Source organism: Brachyistius frenatus, unplaced genomic scaffold (assembly GCF_029030835.1).
Source record: "Brachyistius frenatus isolate BFR_SWC_R1_liver_20210118 unplaced genomic scaffold, ASM2903083v1 Contig_52, whole genome shotgun sequence".
Classification (NCBI taxonomy): Eukaryota; Metazoa; Chordata; class Actinopteri; family Embiotocidae; genus Brachyistius; species Brachyistius frenatus.
This window is the reverse complement of record NW_027210651.1, coordinates 1,074,176-1,089,836: the sequence shown is the minus strand read 5'-3', so window position 1 is coordinate 1,089,836 and position 15,661 is coordinate 1,074,176. Positions and strand designations below refer to the sequence as shown.

The 15,661-nt window shown below is 41.0% G+C and overlaps 2 protein-coding genes across 2 annotated transcripts in view; one reads left to right on the top strand and one right to left on the bottom strand.

Moving 5' to 3' along the window:
* Window positions 1–24: 24 nt before the first annotated feature.
* On the bottom strand, window positions 25–7,561 carry LOC138624545 (coiled-coil domain-containing protein 17-like). Its single transcript, XM_069704849.1, has 13 exons — window positions 7,361–7,561; window positions 5,408–5,531; window positions 4,891–4,984; window positions 3,596–3,712; window positions 3,272–3,405; window positions 2,771–2,893; window positions 1,961–2,139; window positions 1,734–1,810; window positions 1,227–1,427; window positions 988–1,123; window positions 503–589; window positions 309–419; window positions 25–171 (listed from the first exon to the last, which is right to left on the bottom strand). The coding sequence occupies exons 1-13, from the start codon at window positions 7,559–7,561 to the stop codon at window positions 25–27; spliced, it is 1,731 nt and encodes a 576-aa protein (XP_069560950.1).
* Window positions 7,562–10,823: 3,262 nt separating this feature from the next.
* Window positions 10,824–15,661, top strand: part of lrrc7 (leucine rich repeat containing 7) — a 114,328-nt gene continuing 109,490 nt past the window's right edge. Inside the window, exon 1 of the mRNA XM_069704733.1 lies at window positions 10,824–11,197. The gene's annotated coding sequence lies outside the window, so the exon portion shown is untranslated. The remainder of the gene's footprint in view (window positions 11,198–15,661) is intronic.

Below are 15,661 nucleotides of genomic sequence, written 5' to 3'. Positions count from 1 at the left end.
TTGGCTCGTTTGTCCCGTCCCGTCTCAACTCTGACTCCCTTCGTCTGCGGCCGACGGGTCTCTTTGGCCGGTGAAGGGCGGCAGTGAGGAGAGCTCATCCAGTCCTGTGGGCTGCGGAGCTGAAACTGACGGAGCAGCGTCTCCGTGGACCGTTGCGGAAAGAGAGGACGCCTGTATCGTGACACAAGATATACCAACAGCATCACATTCACACATGGGAAGTAGAGAATTTCTGTTGCAGTGTGGGGGAGTCATTTATATATTTATATATATATATATATATATATATATTTCTGGAGTTAACCTACAACAGCTGGATATCTATAGCGGCTGGTGCTGCTGCCGTCGGGCTTTGCCAGAGTCTGCATGTCTCCATCTCGGCCGTTGACCAAACGTACGCAGAGCTCCATGTTCCCCACCTCAAGTTTTTAGACGGACAAACAGTCAGGCGTGTTCCCAATAACCTTCCCTCGCCATCCACCTGAACCAACACACTCAGTACCTGGGGTATTGAGTTGAGCTGCGCAGCGTTTAGGGAGGGTCTTATGGGCAGACTGCGCACTGGCGCCCTCCAGTGGCCGCTGTGGAGCTGTTAGATGGAGAGAAAAGGATTTTATGGCGTACCGTACACGCCAGATCATTTTGATAATGAATCGGTGCGATTTGTGGTGAAAGAAGCAAATGAGTACAAAGCTGTGCCATGTGTTGCAATCAACCTTCTAATTAAACCTGCATGTGCGCGCGTTTAAATATTTGATCTTTAAATGGATAAAACTTGTTTTGATAAAAACAACTTAAAAAGCTGATTTGAGCTCATCCTGTAAAATGGAGGCCGCTGAAAGCTGTACAGATAACATCCAATGGATGCAACACCTCCAACCCAGAGCCATTAAAATGGAATGAAATATTCAAGCTGGTGTAGAATTCATTTCCATGTCTTACAGTCGAAAGCAACGTGTAATTTTAATGTGCAGCAGACGTTCGGACCTGGTTATGTTGATCAAAGAGTTCTAGTCGTGTCCAACCGCACGAGACCAGTTTAAAGACGACGTGGTTGTAAACATCCAGATCTCCTGCTGCCTGCACCTCCACCACCAAAGAGAGGGAGGGAGACGGCTGCATCCTACCGGGGGGGTAGAACGTTTAAAGGACGTTTAAAGGACATATACACCACTTTTTCTTTTTTTAAACATATTTGAATGATGTCCTGGAAGTTGCATCCCTACCGGGGCACTGGCTGTTTGACTGATATGAGGACATTGTTTCCAGGGGTGGGGCTGTGTGGGTAAGGAAGGGATACCCCCGGCAGGCACTGGACCGGCGGTCCCACTTCCTCTCCATTTGAGTAGAGGGCTGAGACCAGACGCAGCGCCCTCTGAGAGACGTCCGCTCCCAACACCAGGTCATAGAAAACCACAAAACCAGCACTGAAAACCCAGAAGATCTTATTTACTTCATTAAAAGAAGGTAAGTTGATGTGAATGGTGTGTAGTTAATAAAACATTTTTTTTTTTTTTTAAATGCTACTTGTTTGGTAGCAAACAAGTAACAAGTACCCAAACACAAAAATGAGACAACAGCTGGGACTGAGTATAGATATGTGAAAGTTATATATGTCTAAAAGTATGTGAACTTTCAATTGCTGTTAATGTCTTTTTGTTTGGATGTGAAATGTATTTATTTATACACAGTTTGCATATAAATATGTGGATGGTGTGGGAAATTAAACTGACGCGGGGTCGTAGGGGGCCGGGCCGAGCGGGTCCAAAACGTATCCTCCCAGCGGAGAGGAGAGGGATCCGGTCTGGAGCTGAAGGACACAGTATCCGTATCTGAGTCAACGTCATAATTAAACATGGTCGCTGATTTAATATTCAGAAACAATAGAATAGTCTGCCATTTTTTTTTTGGGGGGGGGGGGAATTGTAGTCAGGGTTGACTACAATTGTAAATTATGTACCAGTGAAAGAGGAGCGTGAATGTGGGTCTTAGGATGGAGTTGGAGTAGGAGTGGATTTGGAGGAGGAGGCTGTCTCCTGGGACTGGAAGCTTCTTTCCTTTTCTCCATCTCTGCCTGGACTCTAGCAGTCCGACGAAGGTTCTCCGTCTGAATCAGCTCAAGCTCGGTCTTCACTGCTGCTGGAGAACACAGACACGATTGATCCGTGTGTATTTTGGTGTATGTCGGCGTCAAGTTCAAGCAGGTTCAGGGACTTCTGTACTTTTAATCAATGTAAACGTGCACCTATTGACCTAAAATGTCATAACAGTGCGTCTCGAGGGATCCCTTATTAGATATGTACGGGCTCCGGTGATCTGTTGATTTTTCCCGTTTGCGCCACCATTAGGTTGATAGTTGGATGATTCATCAGAATTCTGTTTCATCCAGCAAACATCTTCTGTTTCAGTTTGTCTGGTACTTCTGTTCATTTTCACCAAGCGACGACGTCCACCGCTGAAAAACAAATCCAACGCACGAGCGGCAAAATCTACAGTTCCCTCGAATGGTCACCTGAGGCTCATTCTGAAATCGAGAGTCAATCTCCCTCATCTTAGATGATTAAAAAAAAAAAAACAACAAAAAAAACGTGGGCATAGAAACACCCCTAAACCATAAAGATGGACACGGTAAACATTATGTCTGATAAACATGAGCTTATTGTGTACTGTAATTAATGGAACTAGTGCATTACAAACTGCTGTCAATGAATAGACTGGTTAGAAACAGGGAATATAAGAGTTGTGTGCTTCATTGCAAAGACAGTCCCACCTTCGTAGTCTCCGTGTTTCTCTCTGGCCAGCTGCATCCTGAGGATCTCCTCCTCCAGTCTTTGGTTTTCCTGCTCCAAAACCAGCAGCTCCGAGCTCAGACCTCGCTGTGGAGGTTTCACCTCTGGACACGAGGACGACAATGGTGATGTGACTCGCGGCCAAAAAGGTCATTTCTGCCCATTTTTTTGTTTTTTTGTTTTTGCTCTAAATCTGCAGCCCGAACCAAACGTGCCTGAATCATCATCTTTGTTGCCGGAGGACACGACCCTCCAGTTCATTATGCGTGTTTTGCATTCAGTGTTATAACTAATGACTGAAAAGAACTGTTGGACCAGAATCTAATAACAACAGACGGGGGGGAAGAGGAAATCAGTTTTTACAGTGGAGAATATCAAGCTGAGTAAACTTAAAAGGCTTCACTGAGCACAGCTGTGTTGAAAGAGGGTTAGACAGTGACGAGCGGCACATATTTTCTTTTCGTCATCGCTCTGATTCTTACTCTTTTTTCTGGCCTTGGCAGCTGCTGCTGGTTGGTTCTTCTCCAGGCTTTGAGCTTCTGCCTGCAGGTCAGTCATCTGTGCCACAATGGCTGGATCCGACCCACCTGACTGCATGTATGCCTGTCGCAAGGCTCTGCAACAAAGAGACCTTATTTATCCTTAAAAAAAAAACAAAAAAAACTGAAAAACTCATATTCACGTGTAAACAACCTGTGGAAAAAAAAAATCTGCACTTCATCTTGTTCTTCCTTCCAGTTGAGTGTTGTTTTTTTTATTGTTTTCTTTTGTTGAATGGATTACTCCTGAGGGACGCAGGTACACACTTTATCTGTGTGGAGAGAGAGCCATCCACAGAAGAATTGAGCTCATAGTTGTCGTGATGCATCTTTTCCGTCTTGTGTGGATCCGGCCGATCAGCAGGCAGAGAGGCCTCCAGCACACTGCAGAGAAAAGGAGAGTGAAAACAAAGTAGATCATCTAATTTAGATCATATTGTGGCATTTATCAAAATTGTTCCAGCTAGAATCCACCCAACAAAAGGAAATTCAATTTATTCTGCTCCAAACATACCGCAATGAGGAACTACCCGGGCGTAATGAAATACATAATTGATGCTCTGACTCATCCAATAGCTTTAAAAAAAATTTTTTTTTTAAAAAACGCACTCCACTGAATATTCTTCTTGGTGGAAAACAACTGTTAAAGCAGTTATACCACCTTCGTATCAACACATATACAGTATACTGTATTTCATGCAACAAATATGCATTAAATAAGCTCTCTGTTGTACATACTGTATGCCTGTAGTGGCAGCAAGGTTAGCGGTTATCAGTGCTGCAGGTTTGAATCCCGTGGAACAGTCGGTGCTGGACTCCAAGTTGTCACGTTTCCCGTTGACGAGTCTTGTGAGCAACACAGTGAACCCCGAATCATCACTCTTTGTCTCATAAACTCCACCATCAGTGTAAAGTACAGTGCTTTAAGTCCTTTATATCGGTATTTTAAAGGAAAGTCTTGTAGCTTTATTACCTGAATTTCTTATTGTGGACATTAAAGGAGAAGTTTGTGATTTTTCTAATGTAAACGATTGTCAGCTGCGTGCACTGAAGCAGCTTTCACTGGTTCTTATTCTGCCCGTTTCCTGCCAGCCATTATTAAAGCTCTTGTGCTTGATATAAATGAGCGTCCAAAGTTACACACTGCACAGATAGTCCTCCAATATTAATGATGGGGGACAAAATGTCCACACAAAAAAAATATCCCTACACACAAAAATATATTCAAACGTTTCTGTGAAACTGATACGAGGCTTCAGCTTTCCGATTAATCAAGCAGATTTCTTTTGTTCAGTGAAACTAAACAGGGAATTTTATATTAAAAAGACAACTTTGGAATTCATTTTTTAACAACACAATGTTATTGTTTTACATGTTTATATGTTAATATGTGTGCCAGACTATTGTTTACAAACACATTCTCAATCAATGAACACTTTCAATGGCATCAGTCCATTCTGAATCAAATTTGACAAAACATAAATTGCAGAAAAGCATAAATCCTCATGATTCAAACATTTTAAGATGCCGATACCACAGGAACAAAAGTTCCTCCAACTTACCGTAACGCCTGGAGATGTTCAGCGAGTTGTTGCAGCGTCTCCTCGTTCCTCTCCTCCTGCTCTCTGAGCTCCATCAGAAAACTCTCCACGTGAGCTGTGTTACTTTGTTCAGTCAGGATGGTGACCTGGTGGGCCAACTCTGACACACACACACACACACACACACACACACACACACACACACACACACACACACACACACACACACACACACACACACACACACACACACACACACACACACACACACATCATTTTTCTCACCATCCCTGTGGGAACAACTTACCCTGACCTTAACCATCATAACTAAATGCCTCACCTTAACCATTACCCTATCCCTAACCTAAACCTAACTCCAGCCCTAAAACCAAGTTTTAACCCTTACCGACTTGACCCTGTATTTGTGTGAACGTTTAATCGAGACAATCGATTTTAAGCATCGATTTTTCTTTCACACAGGCTGAAGGAGATATTCGGCCGACAAGGTCTCAAGCAGCTTCAAGCATTTGTTCCTCACCGTCTCTCTGCTGCTCCAGCTGCTGGTTATGAGCGTGTATCAGGCTCAGTTGGCGCTCGTGGAGCGTTGCCATTTCCCTCATCTCCTTCAGTCGCTCACTGCGACCCAGCTGATGCACACTTGCCTAAAGAACGCATTTATAAACAAACAGATTCATGCACAGCATCGGTTCTTAAACGTCTCACAGTCGAAGCGCCCTGATTCATTTCCTTTGTCACTGTCATTAAAAATGTACTCATGTCTTGTTCCGGTCTTCACCCAGAGTGACCTGTGACTCACTCTGTGAACACCAGCTGATGACTTAATCCATTATTAAAGAGCTTCTACAATATAGAAGAAATGTGAGCACTAATGGTGCCATGACATACTTCAAAGTGCCAGTGTAGCAATGGCTGAATAGTACATTAAGAGGAAAAATAAAAAGATGTATAGTATGAGACCAAAAAAAAAAAGACCGACACAGGAAACAGAGCCAACCTCAGGATCAGGCCTCCTTTCTGACCACTTTGGCAGGTTTTCTTCAATGGACATCCTCAACTTGTGAAACTAAAAGTCAGAGGAGAGACGTTTTATCTTAATATTTACACATGAATATGAACCTTTTTTTTTTTTTTTTTTTTTTTACTTATTTACACTTATGTGAATTTGTCTAGATCCCTTTAGAAGCTCCTCTTCCAATGCATTTTGACTGACATAATGATATTCTAACATGAATATTTAATCAAAGACCATAAAATGCCTGCAGTGCTGGGTTAAAATGACACAATAAAAAAATACTCTTATATCGACACAATGTTAGCCTTGATGTCTTTTGAAATATCTTTAGGATCTTGTGACATGTTTTAAATGTTGATGACCGCGGTGCATCGGGGTGGATGACGTCTGGTTTGACATTGGAAATGGTTCCGTTCTACCTCGTCGGTGAGATTTTGCAGAGCAGCTCCGTCTCTCTGGCAGATCGTTGGTTTGTCTTCTGCTCGAGGTGCTTTTGGCTCCACATTTCGCCACCTACCGCTGTTCCTTTGCTGAGCTCTCAGCTGTGCACACAAAGATACAAATGCAGTTTCTTTTCAATGACACATAAAATCAACTTTATCTAACTTTAGGGAACCATAAAGAACTTCTGTCGTCTTTGTCTTGGCACACTAGTGACACACTAGAAAGCTATCCTGCTCTCACTCTCAGTTTATCAGATACACCTGTATGTCTGAATGCAATCCAATACCGGCTCTGCGATAAATCATACCTTTTTGGAGTTTATAATCTTTGGCTTCGTTGGTCATGCTAGAGAGGCATTGACTGAACTCTATAGTGTAATTTTTGAGGCTATAACTGGAGGCAGAGTTGTTCAGGAATGCATTTTATTTCGGACTCAGCATTTATTAGACACAAAAATTGAAGACATGTTAAAAGATATGTCAATTATATATGTTATTTCCTATAAAGGCACTCTAGTGCATACATTTTCTAAGCAATTTGGACAAGCACAATTCTCTTTTATGATAAGTTAGGCGTTTATCAACTCTATGTAACATCCTTTTTTTTCTTATTCTGTTTATTCAGGTCATGGTCCATCTAAGTGATTATTTAAAGGCAACTGAACTTGATTGAAATTGTGAACACCTTGAGAGTCGTTGAGGTCATGTGAGACCCACCTCACCTTCCTGTGAGTGTTTAGGGTTCGCATGAGTCATGGCGTGAAAGAGTGAAAGACCACGGAAAGTAAAAGCTTGGGAACTCCTCTCCTGTGAAAACTGAAAAAAACCTTTTGGACGAAAGGTGAAATGACTTCAAGAACCTCAAGCAAGTCCAGTTGCCTTTGGATAACATTTAAACATGTGCAGGTAGTAGTAATTGAACTCATCCTCTCTGTTCTTATTGATTATTTTTTATGGTTTCCCAGAAAATAGGCTCAAGTTGGCCACTTACCAGTAACCCTGCTGACTGACTTACCTGCACCAGGTCAGGGCTTCTTGTCCGTTGTGGCTCCACGCCTCCAGCTTCGTTCCTTATGAGAGGTTTGGAGCTTTCTCTTTGCACCCGAAGGTGCTCTACCTCACTCCCAATACAGAGCAGTGCTTTGTGTTTCTCCAGTAGCCTGCTGGAGTGAAACATCATGTTACAGTCTCCGCAGATCAGCTCCAACTTCTCCATCTGGTTATTAAAGCTGGTAATTCTAGAGCAACAGCCTGCTAATAAACTGACTTAAAGGCAGTGCACACGGCAGTATTAGGTCACAACAAAAAAACACTAAAGCCTCCTTATTGTTATTCAAAATTAAACAGAAATGTCAGCTAATTTAAAGGTTGTACAACTGCTTATACTGGCTAGTATGTTTGTTGACAACTGTCACCATGCCAGTGATTCTGTTGTGAGGGTGTGGTGAGTTCTTCTCAACATACCAGCCGTTACCCTTTCCTATTGTTTAAATAATGTAATTTTATATTCTACATGAATGTGTCGGGGCCATTATTCCCGCCTGGTGGTGTTTTGCAGTATGTCCTCTTCTTCATCAGTGAAGCTGGAGGTAAAGATCTTTGAGCTTGTGTCCAAAGCAAACCTCTCATTCTGCATTTTCTCCGTTTTCCGCATTGAACTAATGTGTTTATTCTGTCCCTTTGAATATTCATAACCTTCATTTTTCTGACCCTTGAGTGAGCTCTCTGAGAGGCTGGCTGCAGCTGTGCACTGGAAGTCTGGCTCCAAAGCATCAACAGAAAAGACCTCGACCTCAGTGAGTATATTCACCCGAAAAGCTTTTCAAGGCATGGACAATGATCTCACCAAAAACAAACCAGACAACAGATATTCTTTACATTTGAATGTTCAGAAATATCCTGAAGTATTCACTCTACCTTATCCCTTTATTTCAATTAGCTGATATTAGTGTTCTGGTTTCAAATAACAACACGACTGCCCTGGTTTTTAGTGCATGACTTTTGAAGGAATGTTCCTGTTAGGTCAGTTTCATTTAAGAGGAGCTGTTTACATGTGAATTGTTCATAGAAACCCGTCAGTCAGGTTGTGTTGAAAAGGATAGTAAATTTGAGGGTTAAGTTGAGTATTTTTTTTATGCCACTGTACACTTTTATTCCACTACATTTAAGGTAAATAATTTTTTTTTTTATTTTTTTTTTTTACAACATTTATTTGACAATCTTAGCAACCAGGTACTTTACACATTTTTGCAATCAAAATATTAGATCTGCTTATAAAATATAATGCTTTGTTATAAGTTGGACTACCTGACAGTATACACAAGTACAATGAGTCAATGTATTGATTGATTAGTCGATTGATAGAAAATTTAATTTCAAAATTTCAGCTTCTCAAATGTAAATATTTTCTGTCTTTTCTTTCAATTGTTGTAACAGTTTTAAACTATTATTAATAACTTTGAGGTTTGGACTTAACGTAACAAAATGAATAATGTGATGCTGTGACTTTGGGCTTTAAGGTAAATTTGCCCAGTCAAACAGTTCGTATATACTTTTTTATAAACATACACTGCTGGACTTTGAAATATAAATGAAGGTACGTTACATACCTGAAAGGATTACAGGAGAAAGAAATATAAAATAGAGGCTAAGTAAATTATGTGTCGTTTTAAGTAACGTTTATGGTCATTAATAATATGTATGAAATCCAGGATAGTCGTTATAATTTAAGACCCCTAAATCAGTCATGACTCGGTATGTTTAGCTACAGCATGCCCACTTTGAGGCCAAAAAACAAATTTTAACTGTAAATAATTCAGCAATTCTTCAGTCTTGTTCCTTGCAGTGTGGATAAACATCGTATTCATATTAATTTAGGGAATATGAAGGTCTGAATAAATGAAGAGACGTCTGAAGAAACATTTTTAGGGACGTTCTTCAGGATGGAGAGGGTAGTGTTTGGGGAAACTTAGAATCATGACATCAGTTCTTCTACAATACTTGCAGCACAGATGTCAACGTCAGAAAAAAAACCAGAACTTGATCCCTCAGGCTTTCAGGATGGTGAACTCTGCCATCTGATCTCTGCCTTGTCGCAGTGTCCTCGGTGAATCCTTTTCACTGCTGTGCGTATTTGGACTCGACCATGCATAACATTTTATTCTATAGCTTTCTTTACAGTGGGGTTATATTTATATTTTACAATTTTAATATACTGAAAAAAACCTACTGGGCAAATATGCACTAAAGCATTTGAACAGGCATACAAATTTCATACATTATATATTTTATATGATTTTATTATTTATATTCAATATATCAATGTATACTCTTATTCTCTCTTGGCTCCACTTCCCTTTTAGTGCAGCCCTGAGGTTCACTGTACATACTTGATGTGACTTTTTAAAATATTTTGACTTCTATAATCTATTTGCTTTTCATAGAAGTTATTTAAAATCACAGCTCAGTTTGTACCAAAGTAGCAACCCACCATGAGATTAAACTCTTAGGTTTGTGAACTGTTGTTTTCGCCATCTTGAGTCTGGCACTTTGGTCGTCTCCATCTTGGTTTTTGGGAGCCAGAATATATTGTATTTGAAGGGTTAGATCTGAGAACCCGAGAACACTATGCCCCGCCCACCTATACAGGAAACCTGACTGCACCCCAAGCATGTCAATCAAACCAGGCATGCCTCCAAAAATAGCTCTCTTTGAGGCATAATATCTTATTGATTATAAAATTATTTTCAGTAGGATCACCAGAACACTGGTCAGAAGGAGTGAATTTAGCTGAACGCACCATAATGACTTAAGGACAAAATTGATTGACTTTGTATTTCACGAGAGAAGCTGATGCTTTTTAAAAAAAAAAATAGAAGTCTATTGGAGCCGGAGGATTTTTGGATCCCGCCCCAAGTGGCTGTCAATAGTATTGCACTTCCATATTGGCTTCACTTTTCAGATGTGGGGACTCCATCCACGTTTTTGAGGCTAAAAAGTTTGAGATAATGAAATTTAGTGACTAAAAATGACAAATTTACATATTTTATGATTTAACAATGTGATTGGAGCTCTTTAAATCAAAGTTGTCCTGCGGGGATGTAGGTTGTATTTTGAGACAATTTCTATCCTCCGCCAGTATCAAGTTTCCAGAGCTGTACAGTAACACTTTAGGCTGCTCTGCAGCAACAACAGCACCCATAATAGAGACAGACTGCTGCTGAAATATTCAACATCCATCCACACCTCTGACAGTGAGAAAGCAAGAGTTGAGGACTTGAACTCCTTCCTCTCTCCCACATCTCTCCTCCCGCTTTGCAACACATACTCACCCATGCCAGGCTGTTGCTTAGCAACTGTAAAATAAAGGCTCTGAAGTCAGAGAGAGAGAGAGAGAGAGAGAGAGAGAGGAGAGAAAGACAGTTCACAAGTACTGCAATCCACTACTGTTTGTTTGGCTCTGTAGATGATCCCACCACAGCTCTCGGTACCCATCTGTGGATCGACGAGGACTTGTGACTTCTGGTTCTCCGTCAGCCGACCAATCAGCGTTTGCTTCGGGGCGGGCTCAACGGTTCCCTCGGTTACCTGCGTGATTGACATTCAGCCTCCTGCAGCGGAGCGCACGGCAGTGTATCACTGATGCTCCTGCTTCCCCCCCAGAGACTGTGGAGAAATCTGGAAGAGACGAGAGACGGAGAGAAAACACAAGGGCAAGAGGAATGCTAATAATTTAAAGTGTTTTGCTCTTTTCCTCCCGCTCTCTTTCCTGGGAAGATGAACGCTGGACTGCTGGAAGAAGCCGGCTGAGGGGAGTGAAAAGGAAGGATTCCCGAGGAAGAGGGATTTGCTGGTAAGAGAAATCCCCACACCACTTTTTCTCGTTCTGTTTCGGCTTTACCAGTCACCTGTTCTTGCCAGCACAGTGAATTATGGGATGGCAGGTGATCAGGAGAGTCTTTGGGCTCTGTTATGTGTGTATGTGTGGGTGAGACGGAGAGAAAGACAGATTTTCTGCATGCTGCGTGGCTGTAGAAGGGCTTTGATGTTACTGTACGAAACCTACATCACAGTCTGTTTTACAATCTGTTTTGTGAAGGCTTTAGCTGAGTGAAGAGAATATATACGACAGGAGGATTTAAAGAACGCTGTGAGCTGTGTCAGTTGGATACAGTTACAGCTGAGGCCAGGATTTCTAGGCTTGTCTACTGTATCTGCATAGGAGGAGGAGTATTAATTGCATAACACTTCATCTATACTCTTGTATCAGCGCTGTGCAGCATCAAGCTGTCCCACTGGTCCAGAAAGCTTCACCGCTGTGTGACTGTTTTCTTACTACTGTAACCCAGAAAGACACAGAGGCCGTTTCCAATGGGATAGGAGGAACTTTAGGGGAATTTGCGTGAAGGAATCCATCTATCTGTATGTATATATACTATGTCTGTGTATCGATTTAAAGCTTTACAGTGCTTCTCTGGTGACGACAGGTAACAAAAAAACAAAACAACTCCCTGATCTTGCATGTCTTACTACACCTTGTAAGATCACAAACAGAGATAGAGAGGTCATGCACTGGGTTCAAATGGCTCTAAGTGCCTGACGTGTGCGGTGCCAGCTCTCAGTGCCACCAGGACTTCCTAAAACCTCCATTAGTAACCTCGGGTCAGGCGACAGCCGGCTCATCCATGCCCTCCAGATTCAGTTCTGCACCACCGGGGACTTTTTTTTTTTTCTGCTCGGCTGCTCTCCTGCCGAGAGACATCTCCCCCAACCACCTGAGGACACATCAAACTCTTGAGGGTGTGAACACTTCCATCAGCAGGCAGTCTGTTTTTCTTTCACCTCTTTTTTTAGGGGATGTTTTTGTCCTCCGGTTGAGCTTTTGGTAGGCTGGGTTTGGACTGTAAATGGCAGAATTGTTCCCCTTTTTTCTCTCAGATCTAAGGTTAAAATGCAAAAGTGCAAATGAGGTTTTCTTACACCTGCATTTTTTCATACCTCAAGTCATTTAATATGCGGAAAAATAGTCATAATTTTCAATAATCAGTAGTTTTTTTTTTACCTCCTCCTACATACTGTCAAACTGCAGATATAATAAAACATGGACATTAATATGACATAAATAGATATTTTAAATATTTTTGACATCTTGATTATCAGCATATATACTGTAGAAAGACCACATGTACAACAGACAATAGATAAAAACCACATACCTGCATAAGAAAATTAGCTTTCCTGTAGTTTATTTCTAAAGTACTAACAACATAAATAAGCTACTTATCCTTTACAGTACATATGTTTCTGCCTAAAAACATACATCATATATCCTTATCCATTTCAACAAAACATATAGACACTATTAGTGAGTTAAAACCATGTAGTTTTCCCATTTAATGGCTGGTCTTTATTAATTTCCAGCACTTATTCCCACCAAGGTTGCTAAAAGTAGATAAAAGCTTCAGCCACCATCTTGAGAAAATGTCTCAGGAAAAAACGGATCTCATTTTCAAATCAAAACCAGGGACAAAAATATATTTTGTGCTGCACTAAAACTGAAATAATGCTGACAGAGAATGTATTTAGGTTACAAGACCCTAACTGGAATTTATTGTAATCAGAAATATTTGACCTTCAAAAAACAAACATATCATAATACAGACAACCAGCTTGTGGTGGCATAATCCTCCTCCTACTGAATGGAGACATTTTCCTTCCAACCATCTTGATGTTGACTGACTCACGCTGCTCATAAAGCGCTGCTCCATCTTGTCAACTCACTAACATGGCAGCCGAAAACAGGTTTGCGAGTTTGCCACGGACAACCTCTAGCGATACCAGTTACAAGCTGAAATTACGTTATCTTTATGAGTACAGGTTTGACAGCAGTCCACACAATGAATTCAGATCCTCACTGCAGATACAAATCTGAAGAATAAATCTGAGCCAGCAGCTCGGATGGAGGCTGCAGGCTTCCTCTTTGCTAGCAGGGAGAGTTAATCATATATTCCATAGCATTAGAGTATAGCTACAGTTGGAGGTGTTTGGGTCTCCAGAGCTGCTGCCTGGCTGCCTGGCTGCGTAGGAGGACACATCTCATCTTCACAGCTCTGTCTATTGCAGATATAAAGCTTTGGGATTTGTTTCTGCTTCATTTAACTCCTCGCAGAGCAGCGCAGGGAGGATGACAGGGAGAGAAAGGGGTGATGAGACGGGCCAGAAGCCAGATTTGAGCCCACAGCATCACAAGTACATGATATTCACCTTAGCCCACGGATTCACCGGGATGCCCCACAGCTGAGAGAGCCTTCCAGCCAAGTAGAGTAACATCAGTAATCCTGTGATTACACTTTGAGCCCCTTGTAAACCCCCAGAATATCTCCTTGACCGGGGCTGACTGGTAAAGGTTTGGCTGAGATCAGTCATGTTTTCAGAAGCCTGTTAGATCACAGGATGACAGTGTGTCAGAGACAGTGTGTAAGTGGCAGTGTGGCAAACAGGAGGGGCAAAACTCTAAATCACGTCTAATTCCATTGTTGAGGTGTAATGAAATCACTTCTGTTTAAAAAAGCAAATCTGAAAAATGAACCAATATTGCATGAATAACACATTGGTACTATTTGCTCAAATAATGTTTGTCTGTGTAATAAACAGATGCCGCAATGTGCAACCATGAGTGTAACCTCAGGCTTCCCCACTACAGGCGGCTATTTCTGTGCTGATAGTTACATGAAGATATTCATACAGCTAATTATGAAGCTGCAGATGATGTCAGAGGAAACTGCTAGGCCTAATCTAAAATTGAGCAGTTGCAGCAGGCTAGCTGTTGTGCTATGCAGAGTTTAACTGGCTATATTTTAACATTTAATCGCGCATTAACCGCCAACATTGGCCATTTTTCAGTTGATGTGGTGTATTTGTAAGGAAATAGTTGCTTATTTTTGCATCCAACAGTCACAGTCAAACATGATCATTCATTTGGGGACAAGTTTCCTTTAATCTAAATCATATTATAAGATTGAAAATATCCGCGCTCTTAAAGTCAATTTTAACTGGCCCTCACAAACATAATGCAAGAACACAAATATCCATATCCATAGTCATAGAGTACAGACTTTGTAATTCTTCTCCAAATGGGTCTATCAAATAACCACGTTCATGATTATAATTTAGACAAAATAGATATTATGATTTGGAACAAACTCGCTGCGGATCCTTAGGTGAGACTGAGCCAGGGAAATTGCAGAAGTCATTGGATTATAGGAGCGAGGAGTGTTTTGGGTGTTGGATTAAGCTGACACAGCACTAAACGGTAAACGTGATGGAAAGCTGCGGTCAGTGCTGAAGTTTCAACGTGGGAATAAACAGGATCCCAAAAATATTTCAGCTAATATTATTTTTGAGGAAATATAGAAAGATAACATCTTTTAAACTTGATAAAGTTGCTGTGGCTCCAGTTTGGTACCAGAGATACATAGATTCTGTTTGAGCAGACGGATCATCCTGTCTGGTTTTGATTGTGTATCCAGAAACCTGGTTCAATGATAACTCGGTTTGTTAACCCTGAGGTGAGGGAAACTGAGTTTTCAGTTCCAGAAACAGACATCCCTGTAAATCAGGGTGAGTCATGGTGTGGTAACTTACTCTGTAAACCGAACTTGCATCTCTTTTTCATTTCCTCATTTATACAGTTAATATCAAAGTGAATATCGGATCGCATACATTTCCAGAAATTTACGGCAGAAGAGGTGACGGATGTCAAAATCTTTGTTGGAGACCATTAGTTTGTTCTCCTTACAGTCTTAATTAATTTAGTTTTTTAGTTTTAACAGGGTTTCCATTACTGTATTTAAATCAAAATATAGTTACCGTTGACGTTGAGCAAGATTTTTAATTGTAAAATGGACGGATCAGCGAAACTCTGAGGTTTCATCAGGACTATAAATAGAATTATGTTCTAATCTGTTCGATCTATATTTTTTTTTATCTCCTGCTGCCAGCAGCACTTTGTCCCTGTGAGGTTATAGCTGAATAAATACATTTAAAAATGTAATGTAATATAAAACAGGATTCTTTTGTCATCCGTTAATGGCTCTTTTCTCCAACTCAGGCTCTTTTGCCACTTCTGTTCTGTTTTTAAAGATAAAGTCATATTGTAACGGATATATTTTCCATCATTAGGTTAAAATGAAGGCTCTGCTTGTTGTTTACCCGTTGCCATGGTGAATCACTGATGACTGTACACACTCGACTAAACTCTTAAACTCTAATGAGCTGCTGTGAAACTCAGAGTTTCCATCTCGTAGTTGTTCTGCTC

What these genes read in the sequence shown, in the direction of transcription:
- LOC138624545 (XM_069704849.1), bottom strand. Translation starts at nt 7,561, where the DNA reads ATGGAGAAGTTGGAGCTGATCTGCGGAGACTGTAACATGATGTTTCAC. An exon ending in GAACATCTCCAGGCGTTACG is followed by an intron (nt 3,713 to 4,890) that starts GTAAGTTGGAGG and finishes TTTTCTCTGCAG; the next exon opens with TGTGCTGGAGGCCTCTCTGC. An exon ending in AGCTCAACTCAATACCCCAG is followed by an intron (nt 420 to 502) that starts GTACTGAGTGTG and finishes TAAAAACTTGAG; the next exon opens with GTGGGGAACATGGAGCTCTG.